Here is an 18,458-nt window from a genome sequence, read left to right as displayed (position 1 = left end):
CCTTAATATCGATGTTTTGCACTTAATAATAATGATTTACTTGTGTTTTACTTTTGTAGGTGCAATTCTATTGATTGGTGATAAAATTGAGCTACAAGATGATTTTTAAGGATGATTGTTCTCTTGGAGAAATTATGAGCGGCAGAAGAACTTTATTGATAAGGCGTGGGCGCGTGCTGTCAACTGCGGACCTGCAGTTTTTAGTTTAACGTATTTTGTATTTTTGGTTATTTTTGTAATTACGAATTTAATATTTCAGATATTAGTATTTTATTTTAAATAGAACTCTAAAAGAGAAGAGAGAGAGAGTATTTAAAGGAGGAATCTATTGTGAAAAAGGGGGGATTTTGGATTGGAGAAAAAGAAACCCTAGATCTAATTTTTCTCTTCTCTCTATGAGGAACTAAACCCATTTTTCTAGTTGAAGGTTAATGAAGCTTTGATTCATCACTACTGTGAGATCTTTCTTGTGCTTTAATTGTTTTATTGCTTTTTGGGTATTTGTTTATTCTCTGAATTAGTTTCATGATTATGTTTGTTAATTAGGTAATTGGCCACTATTTAATTATCAACTTAATCTATTGTCAATTAAAGGATTCATCGTATGAAGAATTTAATGCTTGTGACAAATAACATAGCAGAGAGTTGTGTTGTGAGAATAAACAATCTAATTTAAATGAATCATCATATGTGTTGATTAGGATTTGGGTCTCTCTGGTTTTTCAGGCTGTCAATTGATTAAATTCTATGATCGTATCTAGGGTTGTCTATTGATTAGGGAAATAACCAACGGTCGTACCTTGGTTATTGACTAGTTAAGGAGAGATTGGCTATTAGAGGGTCTCAGTAGCTATAACCGGTCTATTCATGAGTAATAATAATCTATATTTGAATCAATGATCAGTAGTCGAATCAAGCTGAGTTAATTCCTTCAACCAGAGCTTTCTCCAATTTGAATTACAACTTTAATTTGTATTCTTATTATTTTAATTTGATTTTTATTATTGTCAACAATTCCCCTATTTTACGTTTTACGTTTCAAAAGGATTTAATTAATTACCGATCTCTGTGGACACGACCCTGCTCAATCACTATACACAATTTATTTAGAGTAGGAATTTATTTTTGTTGGCTTCGACTCCCATCAAATTTTGGCGCCGTTGCCGGGGATTGGTGTCATTTATTTAATCCTTTTTACATTTTACTTGGTGTATGATTCGTTCTTCTCGTACAGGTACACTTTCGTTTGATCCTGAAATTGAGAAGACAGCTCGCCAGCTGAGACAGCAGACTAAGCGAGCTAAGCAACGATCCTCGTCGCCTTTGCTTTCTGAAACATATACGGTGCCTGATTTAGTTGAATCATCTAGCGATTCAGAAGAACAAGTGATGGATAGACCTGCACCTGTAGAAAGAACTCTTAGAGAGTTAGCTGAACCAGACTTGAATCAACAACCACTCTGCATTCAATATGTAGACTTGGAGGTAAATTTTGAATTAAAGTCTGGTCTTATTCACTTATTACCCAAGTTTCATGGTTTTGCAGGTGAAGATCCTCATAAACATCTCAAGGAGTTTCATGTTGTGTGCTCAAGTATGAGGCCACAAGGCGTGACTGAAGAGCAGATTAAGCTGCGTGCTTTTCCGTTCTCTGTAGATGGGCTAGCTAAAGATTGGTTGTACTACTTGCCTCCTGGATTGATTACAACGTGGAATGGTTTGAAGAAGCAGTTCCTCGAGAAGTACTTTCCTGCTTCAAGAGCTGCCAACATCAGAAAAGATATTTGTGGGATCAGACAGCTTCCTGGGGAGACTTTGTATGAGTATTGGGAGCGATTCAAACAATTGTGTGCCAGTTGTCCTCAGCATCAGATTTCTGATCAACTTCTTATTCAATATTTTTACGAAGGACTATCATTGATGGATAGGAGTATGATAGATGCTGCTAGTGGAGGTGTGTTGGTGAACAAGACTCCTACTCAAGCAAGGGAGTTGATATCAAATATGGCTGCCAATGCACAACAATTTGACAACAGACAAGATGCCACCTTAAGGAATGTGAATGAGGTAAATATTTCTTCTGTTGAACAACGTTTAGATAAACTCACTTCTCTTGTGGAAAAGTTTGTTGTAGGTAATGTGCAAGAGGTGAAGACTTGTGGTATTTGTTACAATATGGGTCATTCAACTGATATGTGTCCTACACTTCAAGAAGAACCCGTCGAACAAGCCAATGCAGTTGGAGGATTTCCAGGCATGCCTCAGAGGAGGTATGATCCTTATGCACAAACATACAATCCGGGATGGAAGGATCATCCAAACTTCAGCTATGGCGTTAGGCCGTCAGGATTCCCACAACAGTATCCACCAAGACAACCAACACCTCCACAGTCAAACTCCAAGTCAGGTATATCTCTTGAAGAAATTGTTAAATCACTTGCGACTAACACTCAACAATTTCAGCAGGCAACTACAGCAAGCATTCAGAACTTGGAAAACCAAGTGAGTCAATTGGCAACTACGATGAGCCGTCTAGAGTCTCAAGTATCTGGGAAATTGCCTTCACAAACTGAGGTGAATCCAAAGCAAAACGCCAGTGCCGTCATCCTTAGAAGTGGGAAGGAGTTGCAAGAGCCTAGTAAGAAAGTGACAGAGCATGTAGAAGATGAGCTTGAAAAGAATGAATTGATGCCTAAATCTCAGGATGCGCAACCCACCAGAGCGAAACCCCTACCTATTGTGATACCTCCTCCTTTTCCAAGCCGGTTTACAAAATCCAAGAAGGAGGAACAAGAGAAAGACATCCTTGAGACATTTCGCAAGGTTGAGGTAAATATTCCCTTATTAGATGCTATAAAACAAATACCTCGATATGCTAAATTTCTTAAGGAACTGTGCACCTCCAAGAGAAAATTAAGAGGAGATGAAAGAGTTCATATGGGGGAGAATGTTTCAGTAGTTCTCCAAAAGAAATTACCTCCCAAGTGCAAGGATCCAGGTATGTTTACTATCCCTTGCAAAATTGGTAGTGTTAGAGTTGAGAAGGCTATGTTAGATCTAGGAGCTTCTATTAATGTCATGCCTCGTTCTATTTATTCGTCTTTGAATATTGGTGCATTAAAAGAAACTGGCGTGATAATTCAACTAGCTGATAGGTCTAATGCATATCCTGATGGGGTATTAGAAGATGTCTTAGTACAAGTTAATGAGTTGGTTTTTCCTGCTGATTTTTATGTACTTGATATGGAAGATGATAACTCCTCTAATTCTGTCCCAATTTTGCTAGGAAGACCTTTTCTTAAAACTGCTAGAACTAAAATGGATGTACATAAAGGGACTCCTACTATGGAGTTTGATGGAGAGGTTATAGAGTTCAATATATATGATGCCATGAAATATCCCAGTGAGGAACATTCGGTATTTTCTATGGATGTTATTAACCCTATAGTGCAGGAAGTTTTTTATTTGGATGTTGAAGATTCATTGGTAGCTGCTTTAAATAACAGTTTGGGCCTCAAAGGATTGCAAAAGGATGAAAATGAGTTTGTTTTAAATTCTGTATTGCAAGAGACAATTTATGAATTAAATTCTTTGAGAACTTTAACTCATCATATGTCTAATAATGAATTACCTTCATCTAATGCAAAACTTCTTCCATCTATTTTGCAGGCACCAAAAATAGAGCTTAAACCATTGCCTAGTCATCTAAAGTACATGTTTTTAGGAGATGATGAGACACTTCCGGTGATCATCTCTTCAAAGCTTAGTACTTTAGAGGAAGAGAAACTTATTAGAGTGCTATGAGATTACAAAAAGGCTATTGGGTGGACAATTGCAGATATTAAAGGGATAAGTCCGTACACGTGCATGCATAGAATACTGCTGGAGGAAGATGCCAAACCTTCAATTCAAGCTCAACGCCGTTTGAATCCACTCATGATGGAAGTAGTGAAGAAAGAAATTCTAAAACTTCTTGATGCAGGTATAATCTATCCAATTTCGGATAGCAAATGGGTAAGTCCGGTACAAGTGGTACCAAAGAAAACTGGTATAACAATTGTTGAGAATTCTTATGGTGAGTTAGTTCCTACCCGAGTTCAGAATGTGTGGAGGGTTTGTATTGATTTTAGAAAGCTTAATTCACTCACTAGGAAGGATCATTTTCCTATTCCTTTTATTGATCAGATGCTTGAAAGGTTGGCAGGAAAATCTCACTTTTGTTGTCTTGATGGCTATTCAGGTTTTCATCAGATACCAGTTGCGCCTGAGGATCAGGAGAAGACTACCTTCACATGTCCTTTTGCAACCTTTGCGTACCGACGTATGCCATTTGGTCTTTGTAACGCTCCCGCCACTTTTCAGAGGTGCATGGTCAGTATTTTTTCAGACTATGTAGAAAACACTATAGAAGTATTTATGGACGATTTTACAGTCTATGCTGATTCTTTCGATGATTGTCTCTATAATCTGAAGAAAGTGCTTGAAAGATGCATTGAAACAAACCTTGTCTTGAATTATGAAAAATGTCATTTTATGGTAGATCAAGGCATTATTTTGGGTCATGTAGTCTCTGCTAGAGGAATTGAGGTAGATAAAGCTAAAATAGATGTTATTAAATCTTTACCTTATCCCACATGTGTGCGGGAAGTTCGTTCTTTCCTTGGTCATGCAGGTTTCTATAGACGATTTATCAAGGATTTTTCGAAGATAGCTCAGCCTTTATGCAAGCTTCTTCAGAAAGATGTGACGTTTGATTTTCATGAAGCATGCAAGGTAGCATTTGATAAACTTAAGGAGTTGTTGACTTCAGCTCCAATTATACAGCCACCAGACTGGAGCCTCCCTTTTGAGATAATGTGCGACGCCAGTAATTATGCTGTTGGTGCTGTTCTCGGACAAAGGGTTGGAAGAGCTGCTCATGTGATATATTACGCATCAAGAACACTTGATAGTGCTCAGTGCAATTACTCGACAACGGAAAAAGAACTTTTAGCTATTGTTTTTGCTTTAGAAAAATTCCGTTCATATTTATTGGGTACTAAAGTGATTGTTTTTTCTGACCATGCAGCTCTCAGATATTTGCTCGCCAAGAAGGAAGCGAAACCGAGACTTATCCGTTGGATCCTATTGCTTCAAGAATTCAACTTGGAGATCCGTGACAAGAAAGGAATAGAAAACTTAGTTGCAGACCACCTTAGTAGATTAACCACGAGTGAAGAAGCAGCACCTTTGAAAGATGATTTTCCAGATGAGCATCTCTTTGTAACTCAAGGTATGGTTCCTTGGTACGCTGACATTGTCAATTACTTAGTTACAAGAACACTACCTAGTGATCTGACGAGGGCTCAAAAGGATAAAATTAAGAGCGATGCTAAATACTATGTTTGGGATGACCCTTACTTGTGGAAACATTGCTCTGACCAAGTCATCAGAAGGTGCGTATCTGAGTTTGAAATTCCTTCTATTCTTCAATTTTGCCACTCATATGCATGTGGTGGTCATTTTGGTCCCAAAAGGACAGCATCCAAGGTGTTAGAATGTGGTTTATTTTGGCCTACTTTATTTCGTGATTCATATATGTTTTGTAAGTCGTGTGAGAGTTGTCAAAAGACTGGTAATTTAAGTCATAGAAATCAAATGCCACTTACCCCTATTCTTGTATGTGAAATATTCGATGTGTGGGGCATTGATTTTATGGGACCTTTTCCCTCATCTTTTGGCAATTCTTACATTCTTTTAGCAGTGGATTACGTTTCTAAGTGGGTAGAGGCTAAGGCCACCCGGACTGACAATGCTAAAGTTGTTGTAGATTTTGTCAAGTCTAATATTTTTGCCAGGTTTGGTGTACCGAGAGCGATGATAAGTGATAGAGGCACTCATTTATGTAATCGAGTGGTGGAAGCTCTGTTCAAAAGATATCATGTTACCCACCGAGTGTCTACCGCCTATCATCCACAGACAAGTGGACAAGCTGAGATATCAAACAGAGAAATCAAGTCTATTCTTGAAAAGACAGTTAGTCCAAATCGAAAGGATTGGAGTTTGCGATTAGATGATGCATTATGGGCGTATCGCACCGCTTACAAAACTCCCATAGGTATGTCTCCTTATCGTTTAGTATTTGGTAAGCCTTGTCATTTACCTGTAGAACTTGAGCACAGAGCATACTGGGCGGTTAAGCAATGCAATATGCGGATGGATGAAGCGGGAAAGCAGAGGAAGTTGCAGCTGCAAGAGTTGGAGGAGATTAGAAATGAATCCTACGAGAGTTCGCGATTTTACAAGGAAAAGACGAAGACATTTCATGACAGAATGATTTTGAGAAAGGAGTTCACCATTGGTCAAAAAGTTCTTCTCTTTCACTCTAAACTTAAACTTTTTCCTGGTAAATTACGTTCTCGTTGGGTAGGACCTTTTATTGTTACTAATGTTTTTCCTCATGGTGCAGTTGAGATTCGGAGTCCAATCTCTAATAAAGCCTTTAAGGTTAATGGTCATCGTTTAAAACCTTTTTACGAAGGTTTTTCGGTGAATATTGTGGAGGAATTGGCTCTCGAGAATCCTATTTATGGAGATTGATGCGTAAATGTGTCTAGCCAAAGACATAAAACAAAGGCGCTTTTTGGGAGGCAACCCAAATGATTTATTTATTTTGGTTTTTGTTTTATCTTCTTAAAAAAAAATGAAAAAAAAATGAAAATGAGTTTGCTTATTTTGGTCAGAAGAAAATTTTTGATAAGGCGTGCCCACGTCTTAGCTAATAAGTACTTCTGTAATTTTTAATGTCTCAAAGTTTTAAGGCGTGCCCACGTACTTATTAGAAAAGTACTTCTGAAATTTAATGTGTTTGCTTATTTTGGTCAGAAGAAAATTTTTGATAAGGCGTGCCCACGTACTTATTAGAAAAGTACTTCTGAAATTTTTAGTGTTTCAAAGTGATTCATCACTAAAAAAAAAAAAAAAAAAAAAAAAAAAAAAAACCAAAAATCGAAAATCATCATTTATTTATTTATTTTCGTTCCTTTCTTTCTTTTATTTATTTATTTATATATATATAAAAAAAAACAAAAAAAAAACCAAAAATCAAAAATCACTGTTCACAAATCCCTAATTCAAAAATTACTGTTGATTATCGTTTTACAGCAGCATCAGCCCCAGCCGCAACCAGCAGCATCAGCTCCAGCCTTCACCGCGCAACCAGCAGCAGCAGACGAGTACGCCCAGAACCAGCAGCAAGCTCCAGCATCCCCAGCCCGCACGCGCAGCGCGAATCAGCCCCAGCCGCCGCGCGCAGCGCAACAGATCTGCAACGTAGACCCGCAACGCGAACTGGCTCTCGCGCGCAACAGCCCCGCAGCAACGCGAACCAGCTCTCGCGGGCAACAGCCCCGCGCGCGCAACACAGCAACGAACCAGCACCCGCAGCGCAACAGCTCCGCAGCGCAACGAACCAGCAACGTGAACCAGCTCTCGCGGGCAACAGCCCCGTGCGCGCAACACAGCAACGAACCAGCACCCGCAAAGCAACCCTCAGCAGCGCGCACAACCAGCCCGAACTCGCGCAACAAGCTCCAGCCGAGCAGCAAGCGCAACACAACCAGCCTACGCCCTGTATTCCAGCCGGGTAAATCGAAATCCGTGAGTGCAATTATTGTAACAATGCCGAAGAGGAAAGCATCTACTTCCAAGTCGTCGAAAAAGACACCCGTCGCAAAGAAATCTAAGATTGCCGCTCCCACTACGGTTCCATGGAACATAATTTCAGATTCACGCCAAGCCGTGAGACAAAGATCGAAGCATGGAAAAGGCATGAGTGTTTTGCCACTTGCGGAATCCAATCTCGGAGGGTGCTTCGCATTTGCGACTCAACAAGAGAAAGAGAGGTACAAAGATATTTCCACGCGCAAAATACTTCCAGCTAAGTATATTCATTACCCGACTCTTGAAAAATTAAATGTTAAAGATAATTTTGATTCTTTGATAGATAAGATTGGGTTGCGTAAGTTTGTTGATGTTGATTGCTTGGGTTATGTTGAGTTGATTAGGGAGTTTTATGCTACTTTTCAATTCACTATGCCGAATGATTTTACTTTGCATACCCCGGATGTCATTAAGTTTAGGTTAATGGGACGAAATTTTTCACACTCTATCACGGATTTTAACCTAGCTTTAGGATTCATTAATGATGATTATTCTACTAGTGATGAATATTTAGGAACAACTTGTGACTTTAGCGAAAATTTTGAGCCTTATGGTCTTTGGCGTAATTTATCTGTTGATCACAATGCCTATGACCCGAGTAAATCAAAGAGTTCTTTCTTACGTGATCGTGTTTTGAAATGTGTGCATCGATTCTTAGCATATAATTTTTTAGTCAAGAAAGATCACTCAGGAATTTTCTCTAAAACTGAATTTTATTTTATCTGGTGCATGTTAAATGATGTGAGGCCTAATTTAGGTTTTTGGTTAGCGGATCAATTTCAAAGTGTGCTTAAACGGTATAGGACTTTATTTCTTGGTCCATACATTACTCTGTTAGCTATAAACCTATGTGTGCTTGATCCTGACAATAATGATTTGCATCCTGCTTGCAAAAAGGAATTTTTGGATATGTCTGTGTTTGAAAGAACAGGTGTGGTCGAATTCAAGGAGGGGAGATTTCAGTTTACTGAACCAGGACCCACTCAACTTCCGAAGAAGCTTTATGCTAGGAGTGGTGCTACCTCTGATGACGAGTTTGACGATGACACTGTTGCCCCGCCAACTATTCCTTCTACATCCGCACCACCTTTGAGCAATCAGTTAGAGAAAATGGAGCACAAGTTGAACAAAATGGAGCAGAATTTGGCCGCATACTTCAAGAGTGTGGGATTTACCCCACCATTTCCGCCAAGCCCATAGACGTTATGTGGATCAAAGCTCACAATTCAGGGAAGTTTCTTTTTGCCCTTAAACTTTTATCCTTACGCTTTAATTTTTATGTGAGCCTTGATTATCTTACATTGGGGACAATGTAAGTTCTTGGTGTGGGGGAGGGATTTTTGCATTATTGATGTCTGGAAGTAGTATTTTCACTCTACTCATTTATTTTCACTCTACTCATCCTTAAATGATTTTGGAGTTAGTATGCTTCATATATTATTATTTTTCTTTTCTTTTCTTTCTCACTACTTTTCTCCCATCTATCTCAAACTATTTATTTTTATTTTTATTTTACCATACTCTTTCATCACTCACATTTTATCTTTCACTTTTCATATTACTACATACATCTTTCTCACTTCTTATCATTTTTACCTTTTCTTTTATATATCACTCATACCTTCTTCTCATTCTACACCACTATTGATGGTTGATTCATTTGAAGAGTGTACATGATTTGATGGCAAATTTACCAACTTTGTGAGGATTTGAGCCTATGAGCAACCACTTTGCTCTAATTATTTTTGTTATGTGAATATCAATCCTAGTTTGTTTATTCTAGAACTTGCTTTGTTATGCATGTTGAAGCCACATTACGGGATTTTAGGCATTAAAATGATAAGGGCAAACCATTTACCATTTTTCTATTCTCGCATTTTCCTTTTTCTCTACCCGAAGACCTTTATTTGCTACTTTTGTTTGAGCCTTAACCATTACCCATCTAATTCTCTCCGTCTACTTAACCATTTTTCTTCTTTTTGAGCCTCAATTTAAGAAGATTTTTGAACTCATTGTGTGGATATATTTTGTTGCATTTTCTACCTTGTATTGAAGTTTCTCAATTAGATCAACAAGCATTATGCTTGAATTAAATTGTGCAAGGTTCGTTTCTTTTGTTTGATTCGAAAAAAAAAATGAAAAAAAAGAAAAAAAATAAAGAAAAAGAAAAAAAAAGAAAAAGAAAAAGAAAAAAAAGAAAAAGAAAAATCGAAAAAAAAAATGTTTACATTCTTGGTGACTTGAGTAGAAATAAGCATTTTGATATCATAAGTTCATTCAATGAGTTCATTCTTCTCATTTTGATCTCTTTTTCTTTCGTAAACCTTTCTTTTTCATTTAACCCATTTAACCCCATTACAACCCTTTTAAGACCCTTAGATTTTTGCATTTTATTCATGTTTTGTGGATTGAGATGTGATATATGAGCAAGCTTATGGTAATAGCATTCTTTGATTTGATTTGAGTGAATAAATGACACCCTAAACACTTTGAGTGCATGGAGTGAAGTCAATGAGAGGGCTATTAAATCTTGTTGCACTTGAATTTTGAATGGATCTTCTTGGTGGTTGAATGTTCTTATTCTATCTTATGAGATTCTATGCTTTAAAATCCTTGTCTCTCGAATGTTGATCGACTTAATTTCTTGGGGTATACTTGCTTAAAATTGTTTTTGGATGAGTTGAGATGAGAACTGAGTGGAGATTTGGGATTAATCTTGAGTTATATGCTTGAGGACAAGCATCAGCTTGGTGTAGGGGAATTTGTTAGAGTGCAATTTATGCACTAGTTTTGCATTGTTTACTTCCCTTAATATCGATGTTTTGCACTTAATAATAATGATTTACTTGTGTTTTACTTTTGTAGGTGCAATTCTATTGATTGGTGATAAAATTGAGCTACAAGATGATTTTTAAGGATGATTGTTCTCTTGGAGAAATTATGAGCGGCAGAAGAACTTTATTGATAAGGCGTGGGCGCGTGCTGTCAACTGCGGACCTGCAGTTTTTAGTTTAACGTATTTTGTATTTTTGGTTATTTTTGTAATTACGAATTTAATATTTCAGATATTAGTATTTTATTTTAAATAGAACTCTAAAAGAGAAGAGAGAGAGAGTATTTAAAGGAGGAATCTATTGTGAAAAAGGGGGGATTTTGGATTGGAGAAAAAGAAACCCTAGATCTAATTTTTCTCTTCTCTCTATGAGGAACTAAACCCATTTTTCTGGTTGAAGGTTAATGAAGCTTTGATTCATCACTACTGTGAGATCTTTCTTGTGCTTTAATTGTTTTATTGCTTTTTGGGTATTTATTTATTCTCTGAATTAGTTTCATGATTATGTTTGTTAATTAGGTAATTGGCCACTATTTAATTATCAACTTAATCTATTGTCAATTAAAGGATTCATCGTATGAAGAATTTAATATTTGTGACAAATAACATAGCAGAGAGTTGTGTTGTGAGAATAAACAATCTAATTTAAATGAATCATCATATGTATTGATTAGGATTTGGGTCTCTCTGGTTTTTCAGGCTGTCAATTGATTAAATTCTATGATCGTATCTAGGGTTGTCTATTGATTAGGGAAATAACCAACGGTCGTACCTTGGTTATTGACTAGTTAAGGAGAGATTGGCTATTAGAGGGTCTCAGTAGCTATAACCGGTCTATTCATGAGTAATAATAATCTATATTTGAATCAATGATCAGTAGTCGAATCAAGCTGAGTTAATTCCTTCAACCAGAGCTTTCTCCAATTTGAATTACAACTTTAATTTGCATTCTTATTATTTTAATTTGATTTTTATTATTGTCAACAATTCCCCTATTTTACGTTTTACGTTTCAAAAGGATTTAATTAATTACCGATCTCTGTGGACACGACCCTGCTCAATCACTATACACAATTTATTTAGAGTAGGAATTTATTTTTGTTGGCTTCGACTCCCATCAAAATCAAACTAGTAACTAATCTAATACTGAGGCATTGAAGAAACTCATATAAGCAAAATCTCAAATATCCTTGATCATGATAAAATAGTATTACCTTCCTTATCAAATAAAGAAGAAAAAATAAGATAAAATATTATTACCTTCTGTCCCAGATTGGTTCATTTAGAAACACACGAGTTACAAAGCTCAAATCAAGACCCAATGATGCACTTCCGTCCGTTAAGAGAGCCAGACAGCTAGCGTCGCGCCGGAACATGTCCAGTGACTTTATCTGTTAAAGAAAAAGCAAATTAACTTAGAGCAAAAGAAGAAAAAATTGAAAAAAAAAAAATTAGTTGCAGGAGGACAAAGTACCTTGTTGCTAGAATGCATTGGATTTTCACGGGATCCACGTAAGTGTCTACCAACTCATATTCTTAAACGTGTGTACGTGTGTTATAGTAGTAAACTATATTTAAAAAAGAAATTGGAGAAATTGAGAAATTTATTAATTAAAGGCCAAACACCTAATCGGGAAATACAGTGAGCCTTACCCCTGAAGATGGAGTGTAACATTAGTTACACATATGATAACATATATATTACTTCTCTTTGTCTAATCCATGTCATGTGGAAAGGTAGTGTAGGCTACTCATAGAGGCTGATCCTTTTACTTGGTCCTTACAATGTGGTAAGGTAGACTGGTCATTTTGTCTAGTCATTTTCAAGTGGTAAGGTAGTGTAAACCTGCTCGTAGATACCATATAAAGGCTTATGGATTTAACTCATACTCAAAAGTAGCTTAAGAATTGAACATTATCCTTATCATATATTATTAGTCTAGTAATTATTTAAAGCGTGCCAAGGCACCTGCAAGCTTTTGTAGAATCAGTAAATTTTTATAAAAAATACGATAATATCATGCGTTTTAGGTACAAAATCTTCATTTTATCCCCTGTATGTTTTCTTATAATTTTTAAACTTTGGAAGAAAAATCTCATTTGAATCATATGATCCTCAAACCTTAATTTTGATAACATTAATTTCTTATTAACAAATTCGTTTCTCTCTCCTTCTTTAGAAACAAGCGAACCCACTTTTTTAAACTATATAACCAGCTTTGAATGTTTTATGTTATAATATGGCCGCCGTAGAGTCGAACTTGAGCTCCACCCCTGTGGTTTGGTATTATTTTAAAATATAATCAACTATAGAAAACATTCATACTTTTGTTAAGAGAATTTGCAAACATACAACAATAAATTCATCATGTTTGTATTAACTGAATAAAGAGTACAATAAACAATTGGCTAATTAGAATTTCATGAAGGCAGGAATAGATAATTTCTCCGTTGAAATATAAAACAATTAAGAATAATTAAGAGAAATTCTTGGGCAACTGATTATCAGTTGACAAGATTGCAAACTCTTCGAATTTGTCCGGCAGTGCCAGTTAGAGGACTGATATCTGCCATCTCGATCATAGCAGCTGCAAAATCAGACTTAAATTTTGAACAATTTTTGCTATATTCAGCAACAATTGAGTCAGTGGATCTGCCACTAAAGAGAACTTGGTCTGATGCAAGAAGTCCTTTCTTCTGAACGAGATTCTTAAAGTAATTGTTATCAAAAGAACGGGGTGTCACCAAATCAAGTGGTGATAGGTTGCTGTCACCACCACTAGCAGGACACTGACGCCTTCGAGTGCTTGCAAATCCGGCGTCAATATCGCTTTGATTGTTATAAATCCTATCACGGAAAAACGCACATTGCGCTCGGCCGATTGTATGAGCTCCTGAATTTCAAACGAAGCAATTAATTAATATCAATATTGATTAGTTAGTAATAATTAAATAAGAAATGTTATTTTCTATATATTATGATATACTATTTTATATACACATAATGAGATGAAGATATATATACAGAGAGAGAGGTACCTGAAAGGGCAACCAAGTCTCTTGCGCTAAAGCCCTTGGTAGCGAAGGTGGAAATAAGTGTGTCCAATCCATAGAATGTTGGTGAGAGTTGTGCTTCACATTGTGTAGAGATGATCAACAACAATATGGAGACAAATATTATTTGAGAAAGGGAAGCCATATTATTAGGCTGCTTAGTGCTTATTACAAGTAACTATGACGAATGAAATGGGATATTATCCGAGTGAGTGTTGAAAGATGAAGGAGAAGCTCAAACTTTGCATGGTGTATATAGTGCTAGCTACATCTCTATGAAATTTATTAGTAGTTTTTTGGGTTTGGTCCATTAAGGCGGCTTCATGCATATACACATGATTGCTGCATGCCGTGTGTAGAGCAAACCAACCTTATGCTCCGATGTATTAATTTTTGCATGGGAAATAAATTTGTGCCTTAACAATATTCTGTTCATATGTTTTCTCGTTAAGTATTCAACCTGGAAACCTATGAAAATCAATAATGACAGGGATACAGCTAATAACTAATTAGTTGTAATTGCCTAATTTTAAAAAAATATTAATGTTGACCTTATTACACGCCGTATAATTTACCCGACGTCGCACTCAATTTACTTAATTGTTAATTTTATCCAAACATATGTCAACTCTTAGCTATGTTGATGCTAAGAGATTGGGAGTCCAGTGGAAGTTATTAGATCAACAAACCGAGATACGTAGGCAATAATAAGCGGGCGTATGTCCACCCATCTAATAATTAAAATTGGAAGTAAACATCAATTTCGAGGTCAAGTAAACCATTTTTGTCTCCATCTTATCTTAATCTCTGTGAATAGTTTTTTTTTCATGAAGTTTTCTGTCATTATTTAACTTTTTTTTGGGACAGTAGTTACTATTTAACGTTTATAAAAGTTTTTATGTTCGATTATGATCACTAGGTATTTATGTTGCGGGATGGATCAAAACCCCTAAAATTACCCAAAAATTTTAGTGATATTTCAAAGTGAGCATTTTGTAGTAAAAAAAAAACAAAATGTTACGTTTTATAGACTCTCATGGGCATGGTCGGATCCATTGATCTTATTTCAAATTTAGTGGCATATGTTTGCGTCAATATTGGCGTATATAAAAATTCTATTGTTATACTAAATTTATGGAAACATAAGGGTAACTAAGTTGGGGATATATATGAAAATAAAATAAAAATATTATTATTTTAATAAATTGATAAAAAAGTAAGGGGTATAACTGATTTTTTTCTGGACTCAACTAATGAATGGACACAGTTCTCATATTATATACCAAATAGAGCCGGGAATCGGAACGATTGACGGCGTTTACTTCACAAAATAGAGTCGAGAATTGGAATTGGAATCGTGGGGCCCACCATAATTTAGAAATGAGGAATGAGACACTCATTCCCAAGGGGGAGGTGGGAATGAGTCTCCCATTCCTAGAAATGACTATTTTGCCCTCCCCCAAAATTAAAAATGTCCATATTGTCCTCATTTATAATTAATTAATATATTATTAACAATAATTATTAATAATTGTAGTTTTTGAATAAATAATCACAATAATTAATATATTATGATTATAATTAATTCACATATTATTATTAATTAATTATTATATTAATTAATATATTAATGTATTATAAACAATAATTATTAGTAATGATAAATAATCAAAATAATTAATTAATTATTATTAATTAATTAATATACAACTATAATAATTATATTAATAATTAATTAATATAATTTTTACTAATAATTAATATATTAATATATTATGAACAATAATTATTAATAATTATATTTTCTTATAAATAATCACAATAATTATTATATTTTTAATAATTAAATAATTATTTAATATACTACTATTATAATTATTATAATTGATTAAAATATTATTAACTAATTAATTAATATAATTGTTACTGTTAATTAATATATTAATATATTATTAACAATAATTATTAATAATTATAATTTTTGATAAATAATCATAATAATTAATACACTTTTATTATTAATTAATTAATATATTTATTACTATTAATTAATATATTAGTATATTATTAACAATAATATATTAATAATTATAATTAATCAATTAATATATAATTTTAATAATTATTAATATAATTATTACTATTAATTAATATATTAATATCTTATTAACAATAATGTATTAATAATTATAGTTTTTGAATAAATAATCACAATAATTAATATATTTTTATAATAATAATTAATATAATTATTATAATTAATTAGTGTATCATTATAATTAATTAATTAAAAAATTTACAATAATTAATATATTAATATATTATTCACAATTAATAATAATAATAATAATAATTTTTTAATAAATAATCACAATAATTAATATATTGTTATAATAATAATTAATATAATAATTATATTAATTATTATATCATTATAATTAATTAATTAAAAATAAAATTAATTAATATATTATTCACAAAAATTAATAATAATAATAATTTTTGAATAAATAATCACTATAATTACAATATAAAATTATTATTATGATAATAATTCATCAAGTACTTTTTAGTAATTTGTTACATTTTAACTCATTCCGATTTCGATTACAAGATAAAATAAACACATCAATGGGATTTCAGCCTATTCCGATTCTGATTCCTATAGGTCAAGTAAACAACTTATTCTGATTCTCATTTCCCATTCTCATTCCAGGTCATTCCGATTCCAGTCCATTCTTATTCCAGTCCATTCCGATTACTGACAAGTAAACGTAACATTAACTGTTTCGTTTAGTTTTTATATTCTAAAATTTTTTTTAAAACATCCCTTCTATTAAACATGTGTTCTTATTCTTATTTTTTTCTGTATTTTTGTAATAATATCTTCAAACAAACTTTTTATTATTTACATTAATATTTTTACAAAATTTAGCAAATTAATATCAAATTAATCCTAAAAGTAAAATAATAAAAAGAAATTTTATAGCAATTTTTATTTACTTTTAGGATTAATTTGATAAATTAATATTTTTTATTTTTATTAACATCCCCAAGATTATTGTAACTATTTTTGTAAAAGTTAAAAAAATAAGGGCAAAAGTATAACACGTTTAACAATATATAAGAGTGTTCAAAATATAAAAACCCAACTGACACTTAATTCAAAATATAAGAACTAAACTAGTATTTACCATTATTTGATTTAATACAGCTGTGCGGAAAATTTTGACCACATCTGCAAAAATCTTTTCCAACGGCCTCAAAGTTCACCAAATAAATTAATTAACAGAAGATACGCGTATAATAGCAGAAGAAGATGCCATGCACATCAAGCAATCATGATCTCCACGCAAATGTTTTGATTATTTCTTTTTTTTTTTTTTGAAATTGTAAATGTTTGATTGATTAATTTGCTCTAAAGACAAAGTCATCAACAAGCAAATAATGAAGACCAGGTATACTTCAAAGGCAACATGGAATTACAGGTCTAGGATCTTTGTTGTTATTACACATGAATAGCCTCGCGCCTTCGTGGACAAAACCAATCTGTAATATTATGTAGAGTCAGCTACCTAAATAACACTATAAATAATATAGGAGCCTTGAGCTTTTCTTTGCATCAGACGGGTCTATAATCATTTTTAACATGGAAAATTAAAAACTTTACAATAAATCTATTACTACTAACGTAAAACAACTAACTATTATTAAGCTAAAACATAATAATATAAATTAAGGTAAAATCAGTGCTACGAATACAATCAATGCTTATTTATTAGTTTATCGATTGAAAAATATTCATTTTTACTAATTAATTTTTCATGGTTTCAAGCCTATTAACTCGTTGAGGTTTTACCGTATGTGTTCAAAATGTTATCCCACATCGGCTTTGAATAGTTACATAGAATATTGGGGTGATCATCAGCTTTTAAGCTAACTTTTGAATATAAGTTAAATCCATGAGCTTTCATATGGTATCAATGAGCAAGCTCACACTACTTTACCACTAAAAAATGACCAGGCAAAATGACCGACCTAACTTACCACGTGATAGAGACCAGGCAAAAGTATCAGCTTTAATGAGTGGGCCTATACTATCTTTCCACACGAGAAGGACCACAAAAAGAGACTGATCTATATGAAATATGTTATTGTAAGTGTTATTATCGATAGCAATTCACCTTAAGTGGTATTGCTAAATATAAGTCCACTTGATCAAATGTTTGGACTTTATTTAATAAATTTCTCGATTTTTCAGGTTTTCCAAAAAAAAAAAAAAGGCTACACCTCTAAGGTTTGCAAAATGGTCATGCATATCTTTAAGTTTTCAATAAAGGACAATAAAATTCTTTTTTAGTCATAATATCCTTTGAATATCGTAACAAAATAGAGTCGATTTCAACCTTTTTTAGTAAATACAAATATAATATAATAATTTAATTTGTCTAGTAGGCTAATAATATTAAAATATTTTTTAAAATTTAAAGTAATTTTAAATTTTAAACTATTATAGTTATTTTAATAATATAATTTTATTTATTATAAAGTTTAGAAATAAATACTTGGGTTAAATAGGTTTGACAATTAGTAAAATATTTTTGAAGTATTAATTATGTTAAAGTTATTTTATGTGATATTCAAAATAATATAAATTTTTGTCCTTCTATTTTAAAATTATGTTTCCATTTATTATAAAATTTATATAACATATAAAGTATGTCTAATAGATTATGAAAGATTGAAGTTATTTTTTCAAATATTGAAACTATTTTAAAATGTAAATATTATTATATTTATTTTTAATTTATATTTTATGTATTAAAAAAATATTGGAGTTAATTTTTTGGGTTAATAGAGCTAAATGATA

The 18,458-nt window shown here is 33.3% G+C and overlaps 2 protein-coding genes and 1 non-coding gene across 3 annotated transcripts; 1 reads left to right on the top strand and 2 right to left on the bottom strand.

Annotated features, from left to right (window-relative positions):
* Nucleotides 1-1,464: 1,464 nt before the first annotated feature.
* LOC112099192 lies at nucleotides 1,465-3,804 on the top strand (the record flags this gene model as incomplete). Its single annotated transcript, XM_024186312.1, has 3 exons — nucleotides 1,465-2,067; nucleotides 2,125-2,334; nucleotides 2,440-3,804. Coding segments are annotated over 3 exons (2,178 nt in total), but the record flags the coding sequence as incomplete, so codon positions are not given.
* LOC112101639 lies at nucleotides 1,768-1,874 on the bottom strand. The gene has a single exon (XR_002907662.1). It is a non-coding gene; the product is annotated as a small nucleolar RNA R71 (small nucleolar RNA).
* Nucleotides 3,805-13,039: 9,235 nt separating the features above from the next.
* On the bottom strand, nucleotides 13,040-13,733 carry LOC112099184 (lignin-forming anionic peroxidase-like). Its single transcript, XM_024186304.1, has 2 exons — nucleotides 13,574-13,733; nucleotides 13,040-13,428 (listed from the first exon to the last, which is right to left on the bottom strand). Exons 1-2 carry the CDS (start codon nucleotides 13,731-13,733, stop codon nucleotides 13,040-13,042), a joined length of 549 nt encoding a protein of 182 aa, XP_024042072.1.
* Nucleotides 13,734-18,458: the final 4,725 nt, after the last annotated feature.

The sequence above is a fragment of the Citrus clementina genome, unplaced genomic scaffold, assembly GCF_000493195.1.
Source record: "Citrus clementina cultivar Clemenules unplaced genomic scaffold, Citrus_clementina_v1.0 scaffold_9, whole genome shotgun sequence".
In the NCBI taxonomy this organism is placed as follows: domain Eukaryota; kingdom Viridiplantae; phylum Streptophyta; class Magnoliopsida; order Sapindales; family Rutaceae; genus Citrus; species Citrus x clementina.
Note: the sequence above shows the minus strand (reverse complement) of the source record. Positions and strands in the feature narration are given on the sequence as shown.